At 45.8% G+C, this 26,796-nt stretch overlaps 2 protein-coding genes across 6 annotated transcripts in view; one reads left to right on the top strand and one right to left on the bottom strand.

The window, feature by feature from the left end:
- The window catches only part of ARHGAP17 (Rho GTPase activating protein 17), a 94,832-nt gene extending 86,362 nt beyond the window's left edge, over positions 1 to 8,470 (top strand). For 2 of the 5 annotated variants that reach the window (XM_065924527.1, XM_065924523.1), the window contains one exon: positions 7,587 to 8,470. In XM_065924527.1, coding sequence (XP_065780599.1) covers positions 7,587 to 7,717 — 131 coding nt within the window. In that variant the 3' untranslated portion in view covers positions 7,718 to 8,470. Of the gene's footprint in view, positions 1 to 255; positions 304 to 2,041; positions 2,091 to 7,586 lie in introns of all 5 variants that reach the window. The other 3 variants (XR_010661634.1, XM_065924525.1, XM_065924524.1) reach the window with 3 other exon arrangements.
- A 5,236-nt stretch (positions 8,471 to 13,706) lies between these two features.
- The window catches only part of SLC5A11 (solute carrier family 5 member 11), a 57,679-nt gene continuing 44,589 nt past the window's right edge, over positions 13,707 to 26,796 (bottom strand). Inside the window, exons 10-16 of the mRNA XM_065920327.1 lie at positions 25,933 to 26,068; positions 19,453 to 19,560; positions 19,011 to 19,161; positions 17,261 to 17,429; positions 16,667 to 16,882; positions 15,612 to 15,780; positions 13,707 to 13,981 (exon numbers count right to left, since the gene is read on the bottom strand). Of these exons, the coding sequence (XP_065776399.1) occupies positions 13,776 to 13,981; positions 15,612 to 15,780; positions 16,667 to 16,882; positions 17,261 to 17,429; positions 19,011 to 19,161; positions 19,453 to 19,560; positions 25,933 to 26,068 (1,155 nt within the window). The 3' untranslated portion in view covers positions 13,707 to 13,775. The remainder of the gene's footprint in view (positions 13,982 to 15,611; positions 15,781 to 16,666; positions 16,883 to 17,260; positions 17,430 to 19,010; positions 19,162 to 19,452; positions 19,561 to 25,932; positions 26,069 to 26,796) is intronic.

The following is a 26,796-nucleotide window of genomic DNA, read 5'->3' as shown; positions in this document are numbered from 1 at the left end:
TACTTCTGGGCCCTCCAGCCATGCTGAATGACATCTCTGCTAAAAATGAGCAAAGGATACATCCCACTCTAAGTGGTGAGGGTTAACTGACTAGTCTCTCTTTTGATAACTTTCCCCTCCCTCCGCCCCAGGAATATATTGCGTGATTTGCATGTGTTAAAAATTGTGAGCTTTTTTTCAGATGACACCTGAGCTTTTATTTAAAAAACAAAAACAAAGCCACATTGGTGTGTTTGTCTGTTTGTTTTCCGATAGATGCCCTTCCTAGCGCCCTCACAGGTGGGGAAGGTTTCCAGGAGTAAGGTCTGTAAACCTCCCGAGCAGCTTGCCCGCAGCCCCAAATGCTCCTGCTTAGCTGTGTTTTGTATACGTGCTTTTGACTTTGTGCTCAAGAGCAGCCGTCCGACCCCCTGCCATCCATTCTCTAGCGGGTAGACATCACCCTTGTTTATATCAGAAGCACTTTGAGCTGCAGTGCTCCACATTCCAGGTGTAGTGTCAATAGATCTCGAGCCCAGTTGCAAGCCGCTCAGATAAGAATACTAAGAAACGTTTCCTTTCTTTTTGGTAAACCTTTCCCAAGCGTCTGCTCTGCTCAGTGTGATTTCCCTGTCATTGATTGGCCCCTCAGCATCCAACCAAAGAGGACTGGGGTGCAGTTAGTCCAGAAAATGGCGTCCCTTATGTCTTGAGCTTTAATTTTTAATTAACTGCATGGAGCTTCTTAATTCGGTGTTTGAAATTCTCAGGATCCCCATCCCCTCCAAGAAACATTCTTTCTCCAAAGATCCCACACTAAATTTCTTTGCATTCTGGCATGCTTACATTTTGCTTTCGTAAACCACATGAGCTTTTTGAAAGGTACTGTGAGGCTCATCTGAATCTTGCCTTTAGGTCCACGCTTGGACGGCATAAGGCTCTTGTTGTGTGTGCAACTCAGTTCTAATCAGCTGATCTGAGCCTTAAGCCTTCAGTGGGCTACTTAAGAGTTTTCCCAGCTTTGGCCTGAGGAAGGCTTTCAGTAAAAACCAGAATGGGAAAACAAGGACTCAGTTTTTACAACCAGTGGAGGGCTCAGGTCTTATTCCACCTTCCTGACTCCTGGATAATGAACCCAGAAGTCTGCAGTTACCCAGTTGGGTGTGGAAATCACAGAGTGAAAAGACTAAACCCTAAATAAGGCTGAGCCTTTTAACACTTTAATTCTTGTGATACATCAGAATTTTATTTCCAGATCTTCCCTTTTGTTTAGAGGAAAGACTACAATCAGAATTGTATCTGCTCTTCAATACCATTGTTATCCGGGTGTTTTTATTCCAGAAACTTATTTTATTGATGTGCTATGACACTGTAATGTTCTGTACTTTAACAATTGTCAGATAAGTGAAATTTGATATTATAAATACTTTTCCTAGGATATTAGCTAAATATTGTAAAAATCAATCTGTATTTTGAATTCTCCTAACTCAAGAAATTCCAGGTCACCATATCTTTGTTTTACAGAATTAATTTTTAATTTCTTCAAATCCCCTGAATTGCCATTAGAAGTACATAAAAAGCGAGCATTTAGAATTTATGAATATGCTTATGTTGATCATGCTGCTGTTAACCAATCTGGGATACAGTCATTGGATTTTTCAAGAAGAAGAAAACGTTAACTTCCCTAGACAGGTAGTCCTTTATTATGAAATCATGTTTTTCCTTGGAAAACTCTAGACAGACAAATTCCTGAAAACAGGTTATTCACTGAAAGCATTTAATCTTAAAAACTGATTTATGGCCTGGGGATTAAGATAAGCTCTCAGGGGAGATTACTGATACCAAACAGGTTTGGCAGTCCATTTCTGGCAGCTTAGCGCCAGAGAAAGGAGGGATTCTGCTGTCATTCTGAATCTCTTCTTAATTGTTACTCTAGAAAGCAGTAGGAAAAAAGAAAAGCAGTAGGACTTTAGCTTTGCAAGGAAAAGAGTTTACATCTTGCTGTTTTTAAAGTAATAGATTTTAGAGTGTTCTAATCTAAACATTTCATTAAATAATTTAGATGTATGACCTGCCATATTCAGTAAGAACTGAAATTGGAATATTTAATGGTAAGGAAAAGGCACCTGATTGGCCAAAGCATTGTTGCTACTTGATGATCATGTTTGCGCACTAATGCCTGATGTTAACCGTTCACTCTAACCCTGCCTGCTCGCACCCCCACTAACAGTGCATGCACGAAAGGAGGCTGGCTTTGTTCATGCTTGCTGCCAAGTATCTGAGTACTCTGCTCACACACCCACAGCACGTCGTCACCGGGCTGGCCTTGTCACCTCTTCAACTTCTGGCCTTTTCTGTCCCGGGCAGGCTTGAGGGGTAGTGAAGAACCACACACTAGAGTCAGACATGCCTGAATTCGAATTTCAGCTCTCTGTGTAACAACGGCACCACATCACCTGATTGATCTGTAAAATGGTGACATTTGCAAGAGTAGCTATCCAAGGCGTTACAGTAGATAAAATAAGAAAAGGATCTTACAGTTCTTCATATACAGGGGGTCTGAGTCAGTGGTAGCTATTTATTATCATTTTTATCAAGAAAAGATAGATAATCAGAGTTAGGTATTAGATTCGTGTGTCACCATTTTAAAGAGTCACATGCACAGACCCAGACGTGTTAGGTCTGGAGCCCAGGCTTCCATAGGCTGATCCCAATGGGCCACTTGGTAGTGGGTGGAAAAGACAGTGCTCTGGAGTAGAAGATTGTTTTTTGGAGTATAATTGCTTTATACTTTATAATTGCTTTATACTTGATACAGAAATTGTTAGTTTCTGCTGTTCAACAGCATGAATCAATTATATGTATGCACATGTCCCTTCCGTCTTGAGACTCCCGTCCACCCCACTCTCACCCCATCACCTCTCCAGGTCATCAGAGAGCCCCGAGCTGAGCTCCCTGTGCAGGAACGGAATAGAAGATATTCTTAATTTAGTGAGCCTGAACGTTAATTTAGTAAATCATCCGTCCACTGCACAGCAGGTAGAACGAGTCACAATAGTCATCATCAAACACTCGACACTTTGCTGGTTCTCGTAGCTTTTGCTTTTTAAAATTAAACTTTTTTTTAGTAGCATGAAAGTAACATATTGGGACTTCCCTTGTGGTCCAGTGGTTGAGAATTCGCCTTCCAATGTAGGGGGTACAGGTTCGATCCCTGGCTGGGGAGCTAAGATGCCATAGGCCTTGTGACCAAAAAACCAAAACATAAAACAGAAGCAATATTGTAACAAATTCAATAAAGACCATAAAAATGGTCCACACTAAAAAAAAAATCTTTCCAGAAAAGTAATATATTAAAAAAATAAATAAATATGAATACTAAAGCAAATTGGGAAATTAGAAATAATAAGAAATCACCCTTCCATAACTGAAGAAGTCCACTATTCATATTTTATTTTTTCCTTCTAGTCTTTTTTTCTTCTAAAAGGCAAAGGGATGCATGATCATAATTGTTTGGCATATACAGAGTTTGATTTTGCATTTTGATTTTACTTTACATCATGTGCTCTTTCTTGTATTATGATATAATTTTTATAACTTTATAGCATATGCTATTTCCCGTGTTATAATGTAGTTTTTCAATGACTACATGATGTTTCATTAAGCAGATGTTTTATTACTCACAGTTGGACATGTAAGTGGTTACATTTTATTTTTAATAAGTAGATGTCAGGATCATGTCAAGATAAACATCCAGTGAGACCAGAACAGGTGCTCTCCTTTGACTGAAATAATAAAAAGTTGACTCAAAGTCGCTTATAGATGAGTAAGCCTCTCCCAAAGTCGCTTGTAGATGAGTAAGCCTCTCCCAGTCCTAGAAAACTGATGATTATAAGGAAGTCATTCCCTCAGACTCTAGCGTAGAGAAGGACTTAATGATTGAGATGGGGGTGATTCACCCTGCACTGGTGCCTGAAATGTTGAATTTCAGGTTTGTATCTGGATCCCCTAACATGTCAAAGTGGCTATCAGAATAACCTTGCTTTTCTGAAGGGTAGGCGTACCAGCTAAATCACATACTCAATTTTGTTGAAGTGACAGACTTTCTAGGACCATACCCTAAACTGCAGAATGCCAGTTCCCACCCTCGGAGGGCCCGCTCTCCGATGTGTGTGTGTGCTCAGTAGCTCAGTCGTGTCCGACTCTTTGCAACACCATGGACTGTAGCCCACCAGGCTCCTCTGGTGGATCCAGGGTATGTTAGTCAGAGCCCCAGAGCCCTGGTGAACCTCATGGCATTCTACCAGCAAGCAGAGGCTGTGACTTGGCCCTCTTCCTCTGCCTTCTTATAATATCTTTCATATGAACTTAACTCCAAGAAATATGCTCAAAGACCAGCCCTTCTTGGAGTGCATATAATGAAAAATGATGCCTTGCGTAAATCCATAGCCAGAAAGTTTTGGAGGTGTTTTTTTAAAAACATCAAAGGGCTCCTATAGGCATCATTCTAAAAGAACCTTTATCTCCTTCACAAATAATGAGCCAAAAATCTTTAAGTCACTAAAGACACTAGTGACACTTTAAGTCACTAAAATGAGCCAGAGTCTTTGAGACTCAAGCCATTATCTGCTCAGGTGCTGTCTTCTCTCCCAGGCCCCTCTTCCAGGGGCATCCAGACTCCTCTGGGGAGGCGGAGAGGCCTTCTGCAAATTAAGAACCAGGCTCCAGAGCCCAGCAGGTCTGGCTTAGCCCCTCCTTCCAGTGCTGGCCGTGTCCCCTGGACCAGAGAGCTGAGCCCCGCCCCAGGCTCCCCCTTGCTTATGTTATGGTGGCACCAGTGCCGCCTCGGGGTGATTCCACGAGGGTTCAGTGCAATGCCGTGATGTGGTGACGTGTGTGGAGCACTTAGCACCACACCTGAAAAGCAGTAGCTGCTCCGTAGCTTCAGCTACTGGGATAAAGATCAGTCTCTTTCTGAAAGCTGGCTCTGCACGCATGCCATGATTCTTACTGCTTTTTGTATGTAAACAGATGTGTTGTTTTCTTTCAAGAAACGATTCCTATAAAAGTGAGATGGGGGAAATCCACCAGATGGGGGAAGTCCGTCAGGCAAACCAGGCAGGGTGAAGTAAAGGAATTTCCGCTTTGCCCCATCACACATTTTTCTTCTAAGTATGTAAGTAATGTGTGTTCATCATAAATAGCTAGAGAAATTCAGAAAAGTCAAGTCCAGAAATTTTCTGATATTAAAAAAGAAGAAGAAGAAAGATAACAAGTTTGTACTCTGAAAAGGATCTGTGACTGATAGGTGTCACGTTTACATATAAATAGAGATACTGATCAGTAGAAATCTATCTCGTATGCACACTCCCTTTGCATCATGCATGTCAGTTCCATATTTCTATAAAGTCTGTGAGCCAAGAAGCAGCACTGGCTGATTGTCCCATCTGTCTTGTTGGGTTAGGATAATGGTAAAAGCAATGAATTTCTCTATCAGTGTTGTCTTCAAGACATGGCTACTTCTTTACATGAGGCTATCGGCAAAGCAGATTAGAAAGGTGGCTGGACTAGATGACTTTTTATCTATTCTTCTGTCCAGACAGACAGATAGCCACAACGTTTATTGAATGTCTACTATTAACTCATCACTGTTCTGGGCACTAAGAATACACTGTAACTAGGACAGACATGGTCCCTGCCCTCTTTGACTTTCATTCTGCTGAGGACAAATCTGAGACTGTGTATTCTGTGTACATAGACCACCCTTACCTATACCATTAAACAGTGTGGTTCAGAGTCATTCAGTTGACTTTACAATTCTCGTAAGATCTGAACTGTCTGAAATGACATGCAGCACCTCAACTCTTTGACACCTTGGCACCTCCATAAATCCGGACATTTACCTGAGTTATGGTGCATAGCAAATCTCAAGGGATGGTCTGCCAACCCAGGAGTGACTGAGAGAAAAGGGACACCCAGGAAGTAAGTAGATCTCGCAGCTCAGAGGTATAGAGATATGTCGGAGCAGGAGTCTCAAAGAAGTGAGCCTCCTAGGATACGCCTGTATTTGCCTGTTCTGCCTATGTGGATCAGGAGCGGCTAAAACAGAAGTCCTGTTTAGTACTGTTGAAAGCAGCTTCCAGCAAGGGCAGACTCTGCACCACAGCCAGTACAGAAAAGCAGCTCTAAGTGTTAACAGGGAAACTCCAGCACCACCCTCCCGCCCGACTCTGGTTCCCTCCCTGCTCCCTACATGACTAGCTCTAACCTGGCAAAAGGAAACTACAACACATCTAAACATCTCCCGCCTCTCTTCCACTGCCCTAAAATCTCTAACAAGGCTCATCATTTGCTAGAATTCACATCTACTAGAGAAACAAATTTTTCAAGACTGGAAGGCCTGTCTCCCCAACTTAGCCATGGGCTTCAACTAAAGCTGTGTCTGACTTGTTCACTACTGCATCCTCACAGCTAGAATGTGGTAGGTACTGAGCAAGTATTTGTTCATGATGAAGGAATCTGAGGCTCACCGTCTCACCAGGAAGAGGGCTGTGATTGGCTCAGGTGTCTGATGAGCATGAACATGAGTGACCATGCTTGAGGACCATGTATTTGCTATCTCACAGAAAGAGTTCCAGCCAACATAGTAAGACACGAAAAAGGAATTGGAGTTATATAAGTATGAGAAATGGGCTTCCCAGGTGGTGCTAGTGGTAAAGAACCCACCTGCCGATGCAGGAGATGTAAGAGAAATTCCTGGATCAGGAAATTCCGTGAAGAAGGGCATGGAAACCCACTCCAGGATTCTTGCCTGGAGAGTCCCATGAACAGAGGAGCCTGGTGAGCTACAGTCCACAGGGTTGCACAGAGTTGGACATGACTGAAGTGACTTAGCATGCTTGCCCAAGTATTAGATGAGAAAATTAACATTTGTAGGAGATTTGGTGCTCTGCCCCAGTGATTGTCAGCCAGGGGTGATTGTGCCCTCCCATCTCCCACCCAGGGACATCTGGCAGTGTCTGGAGACATCTTTGGCTGTCAGCTGTTGGAAGGAGAGTGTGTGACATCGGCATCTCACGGGCTAAGGGGAAGGATGCTGCTGCTCAGCATCCTGCAGTGCACATGACAGCCCCACACCCAGGGCGATCTGGCCCCACCTGTCACTAATGCCGAGGTCGAGGGCACAGCGTTCATTAATAACAGGAGAAAACTCACCAGCCTCAGAGGAGGGAACCCTTTCCAGTGAAGCTCAGCCCTCCCCATAGCCCAGATGTCAGCAGACTTCCGTTAACGCCTTAGAGGTACTGGTAGGAATAAGGTCTCTTTTCCTAAGTCACAGCAAGCAGATCCTTCCAGGGTTGCATCTCTGAGGATTGCTGTGGGCTCCCAGAAAGGACCACCAGAGCCAAGTGGTCTGAGCCACGTGGCTGCCCCTGGTCTCCAAGGCTTGACCCGACTTCTTAGGGCTAATGGTGCCTGTAGTAGGGGAGTGTGTGTGCATGGGCTGACTCTCAAACTCTCCAGCTTCTCCTCTTCTCAGAGAACCTTGGTGGCCTCTTGGGCATTTCCACACCACTGATACCATGTCTCCTCATGTTTTTGTCCAGACGCCAATTCTAGGGTTTCAGAACCGCTTCGCAGCATCTTTCCTGAAATGCATTCAGACTCAGCCAGCAAAGACGTGCCCGGCCGCATTCTGCTGGATATGGACAATGATACAGAAAGTACCGCCCTGTGAAGGAAGCCACGCCCCACCCTTGACCCCTCCCGCCCTGGCGAGTGGAGCAGGGGCAGGCAGATGTTAATCTTCGCAGACCAAACAGTGAGAAGCTTTCAGTGAAGTGGAGGAAGAAGGGCCTCACCATGTGGGACTCGGCCTTCTCGCAGCCCCAGGAGAGGGCAGAGGCTGACACTTAAAGCTGGATGACCTGTGTCTTGAAGAAGTTGGCTTTCTTTACATGGGAAAGAATCATGCCAAAAAAAAATTTTTTTTTTGTTTTGTTTTAAAGAGAGAGAGATATACCTACAGTGGAAGGTGTATCATTGCCGAGACATGTGTAAGAAGCTTTTGTCCCTGCTGGTCACGCAGGCAGCACCATCGGCAACTTGGAATGAACAAAGAGCCGTGCATTAACTCTCTATTTAATGAAGTACACCATTATGCTCACCTACTTCCTGCTACTTGGACTTTCCTTCTCATCTATCACGAGGGAGTTTCCTCTCCCTCAGACATGCTGCAGAATCGTTTTGTATGAAGTATGGTCTGTGTCTCCCCGACCCCTCTGAACCACGAGCATTGGGGGTGACTGCTGGATCCGTCACCTCAGCAAACTGGATCGCCTTGTGCCTTGTTGGATTGCCAGAATGTAGACAGAAATGTACTGTTCTTTTTTTTTTTTTAAACAATGTAATTGCTACTTGATAAGGACCGAACGTTATTCTAGTTTCATGTTTAATTTGAATTAAATATATTCTGTGGTTTATATGAAAACTATCATTCTTGCAGGCAAAACTGTGGATTGTGTGTGTGCATGTTGTCATTTGTCACTTAACTGCAGAGACCTGTGGATGGGGGACTTCCCTGGCAGTCCAGTGGTTAGGAGTCTGTGCTTCCACTGTAGGAGGCGTGGGTTCCCTCCCTGGTCAGGGAAACTGAGATCTCACATGTCAAAAAAAATTTTTAATTAAAAAAAAAAAAAAGACTTGTGGATGGGACACCTGAAAGTCTTAACTGTGAATGTAGAAGTTTGAAAGGGTCAAGAGCAAGGTCGCAGCAGTGAGACCCGCCCCCGGGGACCCAGACTGGTTCTCTCTCATCAAATGTTCCAGGGGCTGGGCTCTTCCTTTGTCTTACCAGTCCTGATTCTTTTTCTTGTCTAGAGACACTTATCCAGAGACACTTAGACACTCAGAGGCCAGCTCTCAGTATCTTAGCCCCACAGACTCAGTGCAGGCGGCAGAGCCATTCATTACCTTCCAGGGACATCCCTCGTCCAGGGACTGGAAAGCACTTCTTTCCCCAGGATTGAAATAACCTGGGAAGCGTGGAGGGGGGACTGGAGCAAAGTGAGGCCGATTGGCTGGACACATATTGTGTTGATAGTGCCCCCACCCCATGGCCCAGATTTGGCATCATCTCTTGGGACGCCCGCTGCCATGCTGGCTGCCCCAAGCGGCTCCATTGATGGAATCGCTCGCCAGACACATCCGTGACCCGACCCCTGCTCAGAAGCCACTGGACCTGCTTCCCCTATTTTTGTTGTTGTTCAGTCACTTAGTTGTGTCTGACTCTTTGCAACCCCATGGACTACAGCACACCAGGCTTCCCTGTCCTTCACTGTCTCCAGGAACTGGCTCAGACTCATGTCCATTGGATCAGTGATGGCCATCCAACCAATCTCATCCTCTGTCACCCCCTTCTTCTCCTGCCTTCAGTCTTTCCCAGCATCAGGGTCTTTCCCAATAAGCTGGCTGTTCGCATCAGGTGGCCAAAGACTGGGGCTTCAGCTTCAGCATCAGTCCTTCCAATGAATATTCAGGACTGATTTCCTTTAGGATTGACCGGTTTGATCTCCTTGCTGTCCAAAGGACTCTCAAGAGTCTTCTCCAGTACCACAGTTGTATGAATTGACTTAAATTTAACTTGTAAAAGACAATCACTTTTTTCTCTTAACTCAAAGTTTAACTCCCTGCACTTTTAAATTACATTGAAAATATATACCTGTAAACCTATTTACCCCCATCTTAAATTTGTGTTTACTGAAGGCTCACTCTTTCCTTCCTCATACACCACCTCTGTTCTTTTTCTCTGCTCCCTCCCATCCCTGTTGAGCGCTAAAGCAAACCCTCTAAAGAAAGCAAAAGTCTCCGTGTATTGATACATTGCTTCTAAGTGTTGACCCCTTCTCCAAGGAACTCAGCCATCCACAGTCAGGCATCTCTGCAGACCTTGGAGACGCTTCTTCCAGGATGCCTGAACTCACACTCTGGAGGCAGCTGGGATGCGATGGTGTGGGTACCTGGGGAGGAGGAAGGGCCATGGCAAACATTGTGCCCAGAATGTATGCTGTGTTTTGTTATTTGAGCAAAATGATTCTGAAATAGAGCAAACCCTACCCTCGTTACTTTAAGAGCAGTGTTCCCGTTTCACTCTCCTTTTGTTTGTAGCTATCACCCTAAAACAGCAGCTCCCATCTAAAGAAAAGGGAAGCTTGCTTGCCCCTGTGTGTGTGTGTCAGCAGCCACTGTCCTTCTTCCCGAATGGGTGAGTCATGGTGTGGGACGTGGTGGCTCAGCTCGTAGTCAATGCTGTCATTGCATCACCACAGGAGCACCTCCAAGGTGCCGCAGAGACAGGATCACCCCTGCGTGGGGAGCGGGGGTTGCCATGTGGCCGGCACCTTGTCCAGGCACTACACATGACAAGAGTCTTGTCACCATACCCACCATCAGAGAGGTGGAGAGGTCTGTAATCCAAACTCACGTGGCCTTCCCTGACCATCAAGGAAGGTGCTGGCACCTGCCTTTCAGAGTGTTTCCTTCCCTTCTCCATACAACTACTTATGGCAGCGTCAGTCCTGGGTGCTCAGGCCTTCTGTTCCTGCTGCCCTGCCCACGGCAACACCAGGGCCAAGGACCTGGGCCTCTCACCACGCACCCCTTGCAGGCAGCACCCATCTGCCTGTTCTTGGTCTAGCTCTTTGGAGGCTGCAGGGGGTCAGGGTGTCCTCTCGCTGCCTTGATTGTACTGGGTTCTACCCTGTGAATTCCCTAGAGGTCAGATGCAGGTGGAATGACTGAGTCCCTGAACCTCTTTAATACCCTGGTTCCCTTGGGGGCTCCATGGATGGACCCTTCTCCCCTTCTTAGAGCTTCAGCTTCCAGTACTGTCCTGAGCCCAGTGAATCCTTAAAGAGCTCATATTTGCAGGACTTAAGACAAACTCTTTCTAGTTTCTCTACCTGTGGTCTATCCCACCATTCTGCCACCTGCCCATGAGCCTGATGGTCTGTAACCACGTTTCAGAGCCCTAAGTAGTCTCCGACTCACAGTATAGGGTCTCGCGTGAGACTGGGTGGCACACCACTGACAGCTATTTCTAGACCAAAGGCATCCTCTTTGCTAATAGCCTAGTGATGGAGCTGAAGATAAAGTAAGATCTGCTGACATGGTGAAGCCACTGGCTCCGATGCAACCAAAAGGCAAAAAGTGGTTCAAACTGCCTGAGCTGCCAGCTTAGGGAAAAGGCATGGAGTGGTGCAGAGTTGAGGCACATTCTCTGGCATCACTTTTAGAGGTGCCTCTACAGTTGACTCTCCCATCAGCCCATCTCCATCACTGAGGCCATTCTGCATTTCTCGCCCTGGTACCCTCACAATAAATTCTCCCCCCCCCACACCTTTTTTAAAATTGTTTTTTGCCTAAACTTTGTGGGGTTTGTCTCTCTTACTTGCAAGCAAATGTCCCCTACTTGATACACTCTTCAAAAGAGTGTATCACTACATGCTATAATACAATCAGAGATGATATCTCATCACCCCAGCCAACAGAGGCTGTCCTCTTCTGCTCACTCTCAGGCATGTAGCTGTACAGACCCCTGGCAACCCCACAGGCAAACTCTCCCCACATCACCCCACCCTTCACATCCACACAGATATCCATAAATGGTACACACTGTCAGTTATCTTGCTGAGCAACAAATGACCACAAACTTAGCAGCTTAGAACAATGCACATTTATTATCTCATCGTTTCTGTGGGTCAAAAGTCCAGGCAGAGCTTAGCTGGCCCCTCTGCTTGGGTCTCACAAGGCTGCAGTCAAGGGTCAAATGGGTCTGGGGTCTCATCTGGAGGTCCGACTGGGGAAGGACCCACTCCTAAGCTCCCTCGGGGTGTTGTCAGAAGTCATGTGCTTGTGCTTGTAGGACCACAAGGTCTGAGAGCCTGTGCTTCTTGCTGACCATGATCTAAGTGCTGCCTGCAGTTCCCGATCATATGGCTTCCCCAGGGAGGCTGCTACTTCAAGTCAACAAGGAGACCCCTAGAGCGAGTCTGCTGGCAAGACAGTGTCTGCGTGCTGTAATACAATCACAGATGACATCTCATCACTCCTGCCATATTGTGTTGGTTAGAAGCCAGTCACAGGCGCTGTCCACACTCAAGGGGAGGGGATTACACAAGAGCAAGACACCAGGAGGTGGGGATCATTCAGGGTCACCTTGGGGTCTATCCATCACCCACGTCAAAACGTCATCACAAATGACCCATCAGAATGTACTTGAGCCAAATATATTTTGAGAAGAACAAAAACAAAAATTCATCAGAGTTCTGTTTTTACCTTCTATATTTGTATTTGAATGCAGTTTTCACACATATCAATAAATTATATTTGGATGACCCAAAGTGTTTTTCATGTTATTTCATGGTAGAAACAGCATCTTGCTTTCACCTAAGGATGTTTAGAATTAAAGCCATGTCTTATAATGATTTCTATGTCTTCTTTAGGTGAATACCATGGGCTTACTCTTCCATACACTGACCTAGACCCTGGGGAACCAAGCTGAGCCACACAAACATGGTCTCGACCTCCAGGTAGCTTGCAAACAAATACTCTGGAAACAGAAAGAGGCTGGGGGATGGGGAGGGGTGGACCATGGAAACACGTGGGAGGAAGGTCCATGTTGGGGGAGAGAGGAGTGGAGAAGCGGGCTCTCCAGGTGCTAGGAATGGCCTGCGAGGTGAGACACAGCACAGAAGTAGAGGGGGAGGTGGGCCATGGGCAAGGAATGAGCCTGGGAAGGGAAGCAGGAGCTGGAGTGTGAAGGGTATGAAGGGCCTCAGAGTCAACCATGGAGCAGCAGGCCATGGATGGAGGAGCGGAGGGACTGTCGGATTTGTAGTTTAGATCCTTGTGGCTGTGGTGCTTGTTTTAGGGGAATATCATTGTGGTGAGTCAAGCAGAAAGACCTAAGCCAAGGCAGAACTTGGGACGTGCACATGATCCCCTGATTTTCTTATGGCACAAGATTCCAGGGCACCAACTCAGGTCTGTTTCCCAGAGATCATAGAGAGGTACAAACTTCACAGTGAGAAAACCTTTGGGGACCAGCTATTTCTTCACCCAAAGCCAGCAACAGTGAAAGGCAGGAGACAGAAGGCAGGTCCCGTTCTTTGTGCTTGGAAGATGAGCTGGGGAAGAGCTCACCAAACCCAGGAGATGTGTTTCCTGTAGGGCTGAGAGTCTCTGCTTGTCTCACCTTTTGGATTTGACTGTTGATGTTACATGATGGACAGAAAGAGTAAATGACTACCTTTTGAGACAAGGAAGCCTTTACTCTTCTCTCTTTTTCCAGCTTCTAACCTTCATTCCTTTGTAAAAAGGGCTAGGGACTTTCCTGGTGGTCCGATGGTTGAGAATCCGCCTTGTAATGCAGGGGACTCGGATTCAATCCCTGTTTGGGAAACTACGATCCTACATGCCACGGAGCAGCTAATCATTCCCTGTGCCACAGCTACTGAGCCTGCGAACCACAGACTAGAGTCCATGCACCTCAAGGAAAGATCCCGCATGGCAGAATGAAGATCCCATCTGCCGAAACTAAGATCCGATGCCATAAATAAATAAATAGATAGATAAATAAATAAAAGAAGGGCTAAATGTTATGTGCAAGGTGGCCCGTAAACAGCTTGGACGCCTAGTGGTAAACAAACAACGCTTTATTATTTTTTTCTCTTTCATTAAAAAAATCAGAACATTGATAACAAATGAGAGCTTGGACCCCCGGGTTCACCCCCATGTTAAGCAAAGTAGCCCCAGAGAAAGATGGCACAACTGATGCAAATGATGAGGCTGAGGTCCAGAAGGGTTTTCACCAAGGGGTTTTCTTCCAGGGAAACTATGACTGGGTCCGCTCTGCTCGGCGCCTGCTCCTTGCCCTTGTTGTCCATCCCACAGAGCCACAAGATGGCTTTCACCACTTTGGACTGCTTTGTGGTCATGTCGCCTAAAAAGAACACGACAGATAAAGGTCATAAGGGTGAGCTGTGTCTCCCAGAGAAGAGGGAAGAGAGCCTCATCCGGTATGTTTCAGGCACTGTGATAAAAACTTCATGTATACTATCAAGTGTGAAACAGATCGCCAGCCCAGGTTGGATGCATGAGACAAGTGCTCGGGGATGGTGCACTGGGATGACTCAGAGGGATGGGGTGGGGAGGGAGGTGGGAGGGGGATTCAGGATGGGGAACATATGCAAATCCATGGCTGATTCATGTCAGTGTATGGCAAAAACCACTACAATATTGTAATTAGCCTCCACTAGTAAAAATAAATGAAAAAAAAAATGTTCCTCTTCTGGAAGGTATTTGGTAATAATACCTTAACCCTGGAAGACTGTTGAATTCTGAAAGGTTGGTGTTTTCAGACTTTTCATGATGTTTATGTGCAGAATTTCAGGTGAATTTCAGCCTCTCAGAGGCTCAGAGTAACTTGAGTGAAGCACAGAGCTGGTCAGCAGAGGCAGAGATGGGTTTAGGACCTGCTCGATCCTACTCCCTCTCTGTGTGTGGCACCACCTGCCCAGAGGCTGAAGGGAGACGGGCACTCTTGCAGGGAACTCTGTCTCCGCTCAGAGCTGGGGATGCGAAATCAACTGTGGATGGAGCCAGGCAGGTGGCCTATGGGAGTCAGAGGAGCTGATTTGCTTCTTACACATGTCACCTCTACCAAGAGTCTCTCTCTCATGTTTCCTGAAGCACATGGCCTTCTGCATCTGTCCTTGCATTTCCCACTAGAGGATGCCATGGGTTCATAGCCACAATTATTTTTTTTAAAACCATTTGCTATTGTTTAGTCATCCAGTCATGTCCCACTCTTTATGACCCCATAGACTGTAGCCCTCCAGGCTCCTCTGTTCATGGGATTTCCCAGGCAAGAATACTGGAGTGGGTAGCCATTTCCTCCTCCAGGGGATCTTCCTGACCCAGGGATCAAACCTGAGTCTCCTGCATTGGCAGGCAGATTCTTCACCACTGAGCCACCAGGGAAGCTCCTTTAAAAGCCATGTGTAGTGATTAATGACAACCACAGCCTTGGGGTCATGTAGGCAGAAGGGACTGCTGGGGACTTTGACTAACTGTATATCCCAGGTCTAAGGACCAGCTGCTTTGCACCTCCAGGCAGCTTTTGCCAGGCAGGCATGTGGGCTCCATGCTGCCAGATCTTCCAATTGTTCAAAAGAAGGTGGAAATCTGGAATGTTATTAATTCTCCTGATTTTTAAATAACTCACATTAAAAGAGTAGGTGGCCTAAACCAAAATATGTCTACAAGCTGCGGGTTTAAAACCAGTAATTTAGAGAATGCCTACCATGTAGGGTTCTGTGAGGATCCAGTGAACTGTGTTTTAGTAGGCACTCAACTAAGTTGGCTCTCATTGCCCACCTGAAGCATCTGTCGAAAGTTCCTAACCCTTTCAGTGGCCAGAGAGTGAGGGAAGACCAGACCCTGGGGATGAGGAGACGCTAAAATGTCAAGTGTGGCCCTTTACTTGCTAGTGATATGATAGAAAAATTTCCTCTTAAACACATAATGCTTCTTGAGGTTCCTAACTGTAACCTAGGAAATAGGCAACTCACAGCTGTGGGTTTTGGACATGTTCTCTTGAACCATCTCGAACTGGATGTTGGTGCCGCTGGCCTCTGGTGTCCCGTTGTGAGAAAGGGTGAGAGGCGGGGGAGTTGCTGATGGCACCTGTTCCTTCTGGACCACGGGGTCGTGGCGAGTAAACCAGGTCAAGCGACTGACCTAAGGAGCAGAGAGGAATCGTGAGATAGGGGTGGGGTGGTGACTTCACCCTTTCTCCTACCTCCTTCCAAACAGGCTCAGCCTTCACGTCCAAGTCTCTTCCAGTCTTGCCCTCCCTCTCCACCTTCCAACAAGCTTCAGCTCCCTGCACTTTTCAGAATCAATGGACATTTCCCCCACTCACTCCCCATCTGTCTTTGAAAGCCCCAGATCTCTTGTGGGGATCTCACCCTCTCTCACTCTAATAAGAGCTTAACCCCAGCCTAGGGGTGTGTGGGACCCAGTGACCAGCATTCAGCTCATCCATTTCTCTGGCCACAGGGACTGGGTTGGTTCCTGGGTGACCATGTGTCTTGGGCTGATTCCATCAATGGGCATGAGCAGCTTCACTGGAAATGCTGGGACTAAAATGCTTATGCTTTTGCTTAATAAGACTAAGAGAGATGTATCCTAGAAGCTGCTGGCCCCATTAGGGGCTGGAGAATAGGAATAGAGGTGAGAAGGGACTTCCCTGGGGTCCAGTGGTTAAAAGTCCACCTTCCAATGCAGGAGACACAGGTCAGGTAACTAAGACCCTGCATGCAACAGAGGAATTAAGCCCTCACACCGCAACTACCGAACTTGTGCACTTTGGAGCCCACAAGCCACAACCAGAGAAGACTGTGTGCCATTACACAGACCCAGTGCAGCCAAAATAAACAATGCATTAAAAAAAAAAAAAGAAGTAAGAGGTGACCAACGGATTCAGATGGTCTTTTCTGTGTTCTGAAATCAAGTTCCTCCAAAGATCGAACCCTGTACTTTTCAGCTTTTTGAAAATCAGTCCTGGCTTTCTGTCACTAGCAGTGAAGGGTCTCAATGGATACAGGGTCAAACCCCAAAGTACCATTTCCTTGGAGGGTGGCTCTGTGAACCAGCTCACGGCACACACAGTGATCAGGGTGACCGAGGACAGGATCATAGAGAAGTAGAGGTAGTGGACATCCTTTACCACGGCCGGGCGCTCATCCAGCTGGTCACAGCGAGGCTGCACATAGATGAAGTCCAGGATCAGCCGAACCAAGCCTAGGAGGAGGCCTAAGACGAGACCGAAGAAGGCGCCCTGCAAAGCAGAGCAAAGCAAAGCTGTCTTAGACATGTGCCTCCAGAAACCTCAGCAAGCTCTCTCCAGACCTGATCTTTATGACGGTCACTGCAAGGGTCAGTGATTCAAAAAGGGTGGGAGCTACTTATCTGCTTATCTTTTACATACAATTGATCCACTACATATAATTCCCTGTTAATTCAGCTTCCCTTTTGAAAGACAAAATGCATCCAAGTAGAAGCTTCATTGCTTGTTTTCAAAGGCCAGGTCACACCCTCCCTGGATCCTTCTCCCCAGATCTCATCACCGCCCTACAATGACACCTGACATCCGTGTGTCCCCTCTCCAAGTCCCTCCTCTCCCATCCAATGGACTGAAGGGCTGATCCAGAGCTACCTTTTCATTGGCCCGCTTCCAGAAACATCCCATGATGAAGACCACAGCCACAGGTGGCTGTAGGTAGGAGCTGATGGACTGGATGTAGATGAAGAGCTGGCCGCCCTGGCTGGCCTGGACCACAGGGATCCAGAGGATGGAGACCAACACCAGAAGCAACACAAACACCCTGGTTCCGGATGGAGAGAGACACACCCCTCACGTTAGTTTTGTCCTCTCTGTTTACTTCTCATTTTTTTATAGCTTTCTGGAGTAGAATTTATATACTATAAGATTCACCCATTATGAGTGTGCAATCAAGAAATTTTGGTAAATTTATGGTCATGTAACAAACATCACAATCAAGGTTTTGAATATATATCACTCCAAAAAAATCCCCTCATGGCAATTTACAGTTTATTCTTGTTTCCAACCTACAGAAGCACTTCTATCTGCTTCTATCTCTATGAAAGAAAGTGTTAGCCCCTCAGTCATATCTGACTCTTTGTGATCCTATGGACTGTACCCACCAGGCTCCTCTGTCCATGGGATTTCCCAGGCAAGAATGTTGAAATGGGTTGCCATGCCCTCCTCCAGGGGATCTTCCTGACCCAGGAATCAAACCCAGGTCTCCTGCTTTGCAGGCAGATTCTTTTCCATCTGAGTCACCAGGGAAGCCCCACAGGGGCTTCTGTGTCTATAGGTCTGCTTTTCTGGACATGTCACATAAATGATATACAATATATACAATACATGGTCTTTTGCAGTTGGCTTCTTTCATTTAGCATGTTTTGAAGTTCATCAGATATCATGTATCAGTATTTCATTCCTTTTTATTGTCAAAAACATTCCATTGAGTGGATATGCCGTTGTATAACTATTGTTGAAAACATTCCATTGAGTGGATACACCATTGTGTAACATTATTTATCCTTCACCCATAAGTGGACATTTAGTTTTTACAAAAACTAAATGTAAAAACTGCTGCTATGAACACTTGTATTCAAGTCTTTGTGCAGACATATGGTTTTATTTCTAGGAATGCAGTTGCTGGGTCATATGGTAAGTTTATATTTAACTTTTTAAGAAAATGCCAAACTGTTTTTGAACAGTTGAACCATTTTATATTAACACCTGCAATGCACAAGAATTCCAACTTCTCTGCCTCCCTATCTGCTTTTCAATTATAGCCATACTAGTGGGTGTACCGTGGTATCTTGATGTCATTTTCTAGATTACAATCTCACTTTGAAGATTGTTCTAGATTACAAGTCCTTTGTCAAATATTTGGCTTGCAGATAGTTTCTCCCAATCTGTGACTTATCTTCTCATTTGCTCTCTTTCCTTTCTCTTTTTCCCCTTTTTCATTTCCTTGGCCGCCCTGCACGGCATGTGGGATCTTAGTTCCCTGATCAGAGATGGAACCTGAATCCCTTGCATTGGAAGCTCAGAGTCTTAACCACTGGACCACCAGAAGTCCCCTTTTCATTTTCTTTTGAAGTTAAAAAAGTTTTGGCTTTTGATGAGATCTAATTTAGCTCTCTTTTTTTTTAATGGAATATGCTTTTGATGATGTCATAGTTAATGGCTCACTCATGTTCGACTCTTTGAAACCTCATGGACTGTAGCCTACCAGGCTCCTCCGTCCATGGGATCTTCCAGGCAAGAGTAACTGGAGTGGGTTGTCATTGCCTTCTCCAGGGACTGAACCCAGGTCTCCCGCATTGCAGGCAGACGCTTTACCGTCTGAGCCACCAGAGTAAGACTGTACCTGCCCACAATCATGAGCTCCTTCTCAGATGCCCGAGGCCGGAGATGGTTCCAGAGGTCCATGGTGAAGATGGTGCTGGCACTGTTAAAGATGGAGGTGAGGGAAGACGTGAGCGCTGCCACCATCACAGCCATCATGAGCCCGCGGAGCCCTGGGGGCAGAAGGGAGCTCTATGGGCCTTGGGCTTTTCCTGCCTTCACTGTTGACCCCATTGCCCAGGTCTGCAGCCAATCGGTCCTGAGAGGCCCAACACTGAGAAGGCAGAAGGCAGGGCTGGGAGCCGAGAGGAGGGACACTGAGGTGGGTGAGGCACAGCCCCCTGCGTAGCCAGGGCCTAAACTTCAACTGGGGGCCCTTGCATCTTGTCCCCCACCTCGGATCGGAGCCCAGCCAGGGTCCTCCTTTCTCGGGGGGATGCAACTGAAGGGTGAGGGATCATTACCTGTAGGCAGGAGTTCCAGCACAAGTTTGGGATACGCGATGTCAGAGCAGCCGGCGGGGTTGCTACAGACCTCCCGGCAAATTTCTGGGTCTGCACAGGCCACTTCGTCTGTGGAGAAAAGAAGCCCAGAGATGGCTAGATGGACGCTCAGAGCCCCAGGCCCGGCCAGAACACAGCCTGGCGCCGGTCAGCACCGGGAGACAGGGTTACTGCATGTAAGTGTGGAGCTCAATGAAATAAAAGGACCCTGGACTTGATTAAGGGCTTCCCAGTGGTAAAGAATCTGCCTGCCAATGCAAGAAACATGGGATCGACCCCTAGGTCAGGAAGATCCCCTGGAGGAGGAAATGGCAACCCACTCCAGTATTTTTCACTGGGAAACCCCACAGACAGAGGAGCCTGGCGGGCTACAGTCCATGGGGTCGCAATAAGTCGGACATGATTTAGTGACTAAACAACAGCCTTGATAAACCATGGCCTTCTCACTTAACCATCCTGGACCTCAACTGCTGTATCTGTGAGATTGGGACCGTGACGGGACTTAACTTCATAAGGTTATAGTGAGGACTGAGATGGCATACATTAGCACCCTGAGCACAGAGCCTAAGACGTGGGAAGGGCTGAGTTCATTTCAGCTACTTTTACTGTAACCTCAGTAGAGCTGACAGCTCACGGTTAGTCTCGGCCGTGTTCTACATCAGGTTCCTTAAACTCCCTAAAAAGGACGAAGCAGTTCACGTCTTTACCTAAGTTTACTAGAAGTGCAAAGGAGAATGCCATCATTTGACACACAGCAAATATTTGTAAAATTCCTCTTTTCCCCATCTCCTTCCCAATAGCACATATAGTTCAACAGCTGTTCCTCATTTTAGACTCATAAAAACTCTACCCACTCTGAAGCTTTCCTCCTCTTTCTCCATTTCTGTATCAATTCTTTTCTCTCCCGAGCAGCGTTCTGATTTTCTAATGTAAATCCATCCAGAATTCCTGGCACTTCTAGTCCTTCATCTCTACCATCCAAAGCATACAAGCACAGACCTCTTGCTTACAAGATAGAAAGAGATAAAAAAAAATTATACTAATGTGTGGTACTGATAGGGGCAGAGTAAAGGACAAAGTAGATGATTATACAGTTAATCCCACTAGGGGATTGTAAGTAAAAAAAACATATAGGAGAGCCTTGTAAGTTAATGATTACTCAAGGGAGCAGGTTTGCTCAACCACAATACCAAGCAGGCTGGCTTAGCAATAAATCCAGGCAACAGAAGCATGGGACCTGCCCCCAAAACAATAAAACAATGGTGACACGAGACCCACAACCTGCCCAGTGAGCTCCGTAAGTTACTGATTCCTAAGACATGCTCTCTGCACACATGTAAAACAATAATCTGTGGACCCAGCTTGACCCCGTAGGGATAGGGACGAGAAAAGTCCCCTGTGCAACCTGAAGAAGGAGCTGATGTTGGAAGCAAGAAAGACAGGCAAGAAAGCCTACTGAAGAGAGACAAAGACGTTCCTCTCCCCCACCCCTACTTTCCCTTTGGTTATGACACTGTAGCCCAGTAAGTTCTCGGGGGCACGGCACCCCCTCGCCCATGCTTGTAAGTCTCACAGCCGTTCTAAGAAATCACTTCTTATCCATCACTGTGCCTCCCACAGAGTTCTTTCTGTGCTGAGACATAAAGGACTGTGGGACCGGGAGCTCTCTGGAGCCCCCCTGAAATGCCACCAAACAATTTCAGTGCAGAGTAACTGCTCAGTACACTTCTGTTGGTTGAGGCTAGCTATCTCATTAATAGTGCTATCTTCAGAGAGGGGATGGGACCTGGTTATCATCACCCAGCAAGGTCATGATGGAGACAGGTCTCCCAACTCCCAATCCAAACTTTCAGAGAAGGCCCAGAGTGTAGGTAGTTTCAGTAGTCTGGCATGTGTTTGAATGAGAGCTTTCTTGTTACTTTCTGTCTTCCTCAGCTCCTCATATCCGAGCTGAGCCATGCTCCTCACCACTGTCTCCATGTCAACACATCACACTCACCCCTGCTGGACCACTTATAAATCCTCATATCTCTTTTGCCAGCTGGATCTATTGATAGGGGTAACTCCCATAAACAACTCCCAGACCCTCCCTCTGTCTTTCTTCCTCATTCTGGTGGGTGACACCGTCTTCCAGCCCACCTCCGATGGCAAGTGACAACTACCCCCAAGACTCAGTTCAGGGGTGGGCTTGGAGCCCATCACTGCCCACGCCCATCTCCTCCCAGGTTTTGATGCAATACCAATGTCATGGTGATCGTGTAGTTGAGGCCTCAAATTCACAAGTGGCCCTGAACACAGATGCTTGACAGGGTTACAGCAGGCAGATAGCTAGGTATGAGCAGGGAAACTGGGGCAGGGGCCAGGCGGCAGGAAATCTTGTAAACATCTTGTAAATGTCTTGGAAACAGTGAGGCAGATGAAGGAAAGCAGGAAACTCCATACTGACAGGAAACTACATATTTTAAGTGATAAGGGTTCAGGTAACAAAGAAAGGTGGGGAGAGGCAGGAATCTCCTGCCTCCAAAGATAACCTTTTGCTTAGTATGTTCTTATTACAATAAAATTGGCCTTACAGATAAGAAGTACCCACCATGCACTGATGCCATGACACTTCTGGTCTAAGCTAAATAGGGACAAAAATCCCTCCTCCCCTTGGGAAAATGGAACTGGGGTTAAAATCAGGGAATACAAATGCCAAACTCCTCCTTCCTCAGGGAATATTCTGCCCCTTCATCTGTATGAAGCCCTTCATCATGGATGATAAAGAAACCCAGGGTGGCGGCTCCTCACTTGTCTGCCCACTGTCCCCCTTGCTTAAATAAACTCTCACTTTATCTTCTCAACCTCTCTGCTTTGTCTCTGAAATCTTTCGGGACAAGAAAGAACCTTAAATTCACCAGCAGCAACGTTATCTCCAGATGAGGTTGTATGCCTGGACTTTATATTTGTATCTGTGTTAAAACTATTAGTTTAATAAATGTGAACATTTAAAATATATCACAACTTTAAAACCCCATACCGTTGGTTCTTTTCTTTAATTAAAATTTTTATTGAAGTATATTGTATAATACAGAAGCTTACAATGTTTCAGGTGTATAGCAAAGTGATTCAGTTATATTTGTGTGTGTATATATATATATACTTAAAATAATAACAATTGCTATGGAATAAAAGTCAATGCCTATAAAACTCTGATTCAGTTTAGACAAAATTCAGATCACAGACAAAAAATGATATTTGACAGGAAGTATTGAGAAGGAACAATCCTTTTGAGAAAAATGCTTTTGAGAGGTCAAAGTTCTTGGCTTGTTTATGATTTGTCTGAGGAAGCTTTGAAGAAGGTTAGAAAATAGTTACATTCCTGTGGCCAGAAGGCGGTAGGGAGCCTCCCGGGGGGGGGGGGGGGGGGGCTGGGCAAAGATCTTGTTTACATTCACGTTACGGGTTCAAACTCTCACTGTCCAAAAACTCCTCTCTTCAAGGGACACCAAGAAGGAGCAAGACTCCCCCTGAAATAATTCATTTAACAAGGAAGTTTTTGTTTAACCCTCTAGGAATGCAAACTTCAACCATGAAACATGTGACACAAAGTTTATAATGCATGTTTAGGGCAGAAAATGATGTTTGTTCATTCAAGCTGAAGAATATGTTTGTCACAAGGAAACTAGTTGGCTCAGCTAAGTTATAAATGAAATCAACAGCCTTGCGATCGTTAACCCACCATTCACTAATATCTGCTCACATGTCTCGGGTGAATTAATCAACCATTTCATACATTGAGTGGATTCCCTTGTCAGATCCTATGATGCTTGAAATAAAGGATGGCTCTAGCAGAATCCAATCCAAACGCAGAACCAAACCTCCTTCTTCCAAAATGCCAGCATTCATAGAAGTTGTACTGTGACACAGATGCGGCAAATTAACACTCTACACATACCTTCTCATGAGTTTTCATAACTCCATGGTGAAGACATTTCTATTATACTGATTTTTTAAATATTTATTTATTATTTGGCTGCCTCAGGTCTTAATTGTGGCACGCAGCATCTTCATTGTGCCGTGAGATTGTGGTGCATGGACTCTAATTGTGGTAGGGGGGCTCAGTTGCTCCATGGCATGTGGGATCTTAGTTCCTCGACCAGGGATCGAATCCGCATTGCAAGGCAGATTCTTAACCACTGCATCACGAGGGAAGTCCCTATTATATCTATTTTAAAGACAAGCAAATTGAGACCCACAGAGGCTAATTACATCCCCAAATCATAAAGCTAGGATCATGGCCTTAGTTTATTCCAAAGCTTAGGTGGAGATGATTGGCTTTGTAAACAGGTACATTTCTAGACTCTTGTGTTTCATTGTTTTGAGGGTCATTTTGCTTCTTTCTTGGTTTCTACCAGAGTTCCTTTATGAGTGGGTATTATTTTTCAGCTGGACTAAGTGGAAGAGGATGTCGTCCAGGCTCATGAGAGCCCAGGATCAGAGCATCCTTTGAGGCAGTGCTGGACCCATCTGAAGATTCAGTAGGGAGCTGGTGGAGCCAAGATGGAGAGAAGAGTGGAAATGGGTAGGAACAGTGGCTTGACCAGGCCCCTGGCCCTTTAGACCAGGGATTCTCCACCTTCTGCTGGGACCCATCCCCAGAGACCTGGGTTCAATAGGTCTTGAATGGGGTCTGAAAAGTTGCCTTTCTAGCAAGTTCCAAAGCAATTCTGATGCTGCTAGACTGGGGACCACACTTTGAGAAGTTCTGATCAAGATCTTCAAATCCACCATGCCCACCTCACCATCTCCACCCTGCCTCACTCTCTCAAATTCATTTCTCACTTATTGCTGGTACCATAGGCTACAGTGTTTTGATGTCTATTTTCTTTTACTTTTTCATGAGTACCAGACTCATCTGAGATGTTACAACTACCTAGGGTCACGGAATGTGGCATTATGTTTCATTTAATAATCATCACTGATTGGCTGACTGCTAAGAGTGAGGATCAGGGTCTTGTTATTGATCTTCCAGATATAGATCCAAAGCTTAAGATGTGATTTCCTGAGAGAGACAGTAGCATGATTAAGAGTCAGGTTTTGGAAGCAGATGCACCTGTCTGCAGGTACAGGTATATAGATCACCAGTTCCTGACATCACAATGACTCCCAATAACATTTTCCACTCCTAGGCCTGTTTAATCCCCATGCTGAAAACCTCATTCCTCTATCAAGTTTTTTTTATAGATAATACTAGCAAATACTAGTAGATAATAGATAATTTTATCTATTTTATAGATAATAATAGCAAATACTCTAGAGGTTTGATACCCCAGTTTTGTTAAGAAAAGTACCCCACCAAGGGGTCTATGCTTCCCTTGTGGCATATTAAAAAGCAGAGATATTACTTTGCCAACAGAGGTCCAACTAGTCAGAGCTATGGTTTTCCCAGTAGTCACGTATGGATGAGAGAGTTGGACTATAAAGAAAGCTGAGAGCCAAAGAATTGATGCTTTTGAACTGTGGTGTTGGAGAAGACTCTTGAGGGTCCCTTGGACTGCAAGGAGATCCAACCAGTCCATCCTAAAGGAGATCAGTTCTGAATATTCATTGGAAGGATTGATGCTGAAGCTGAAATTCCAATACTTTGGCCACCTGATGGGAAGAACCAGCTCATTGGAAAAGACCCTGATGCTGGGAAAGATTGAAGACAGGAGGAGAAGATTGAAGGCATGACAGAGGATGAGATGGCTGGATGGCATCACCAACTCAATGGACATGAGCTTGAGCAAGCTCTGGGAGATGGTGATGGACTGGGAAGCCTGGCGTGCTGCAGTCTATGGGGTCGCAAAGAGTCGGACACAACTGAGCGACTGAACTGAACTGAACTGAAGGGTTCCATTGGGCTGAAGTTGCCAAAACACTGAAGTGTGAGGGGAGCCCTCAAATGAGATTTCAGGGAGCTGACATCTGGGACAAGATTTAGCCTACTTTGTGGTTTAAAAAAAAAAATATATATATATATATATAGTTGACGGACTTCCCTAGTGCTCCAGTGACTATGACTCCACACTCCCAATGCAAGGGGCCTGGGTTCGATCCCTGGTAAGGGATCTAGATCACACATGCCACAACTAAATGTTCACATGCCTCAACAAAGACCAAAGCTCTCAAGTGCTGTAACTAAGGCCTGGTGCAGTCAAATAAATAACTAAAATATATAGTTGAGGCAAAGCCCCGGATAGGTCTCCACTCTGTTTGACCTGGGACATCTATAGGATGTGCCCATTGAACCAACACTGGGGAACGGCACAGTCAGTAGATGCCGGGATGGAGATGCCTCAGTCGCATCACAAGGAAGGGACATCAGCCTCACTCATACGGGGCAGTCGGTAATATGTTTAGAACACTTCACAGGGTCTGAGACTCACAGACAGTCTCTCCTCCCAACTGTCTTCTTACCTGGAAAGAGGACACGGCTGACCATCCCCGGGAACACCATGATGAAAAGGGGCAGCACCTTCAGGTAAGCGGCCATCAGAGAGCCTCCTTTGGCATGGGACAGGTTCTTGGCAGCCAGAGTCCGCTGAACAATCACCTGGAAAACAGTGGGATGGTTGGAAGTTGAGATGACTTTCTCTTAAAGCAAACTAGATGTGCGTGGCTTCTTGGTAGGCATAGTAGACTCAGGAGTCCAGTGGATCTGGCTTCTCCAAAGAAGCATCTCTTTTATTCTCAATCCCTGTGATCCAATGGTCCAGCCGCAGGAGCGACACCAAGGCGGAGAAAGCAAGAACTGGAAGGAGGATAGAAAAGAAAGAGAGGTTCTGAGATATTGCTACCAACAGGATTGGTGTAGCTGGGCTTATAGTTACTGCATATTGGTACACCTAGGTCTTAGCCTGACCCCCTCCTCTCTGATGGGAGGCATGAGGTAGGTCTCATCAAGACTTCTCCCTTCAGAACGGATTGGTGGTTGCCAGGGACAAAGGGTGGGGGTGGGCAAAAATGGGTGAAGGGGGTCAAAAAGCACAAATTTTATTTATAAAATAAGTCCTAGGGATGTAATATACTGCACGGTGACTATAGTTAATACTGGGTCGCCTATCTTTAAGTGGCTAAGAGATGACCTTAAAAGTTCTCATCACACCAATAAAAGGCCTCATCACAAGAGAAACATTGTAACTATGTATGGTGATGAAAAACAACTACATTTATTTTGGTGATGATTTTCCAATATATCCAAATTTTGAATAGCAAAAAAAGATTTATCCACTCAAAGGGAATGACATGCTGTCGAGTGTTTTTTGAGTAGAAAGAAGACCG

Source organism: Muntiacus reevesi, chromosome 2 (assembly GCF_963930625.1).
Source record: "Muntiacus reevesi chromosome 2, mMunRee1.1, whole genome shotgun sequence".
In the NCBI taxonomy this organism is placed as follows: Eukaryota; Metazoa; Chordata; class Mammalia; order Artiodactyla; family Cervidae; genus Muntiacus; species Muntiacus reevesi.
The sequence above is the reverse complement of the archived record's forward strand: the minus strand, read 5'-3'. Positions and strand labels throughout refer to the sequence as shown.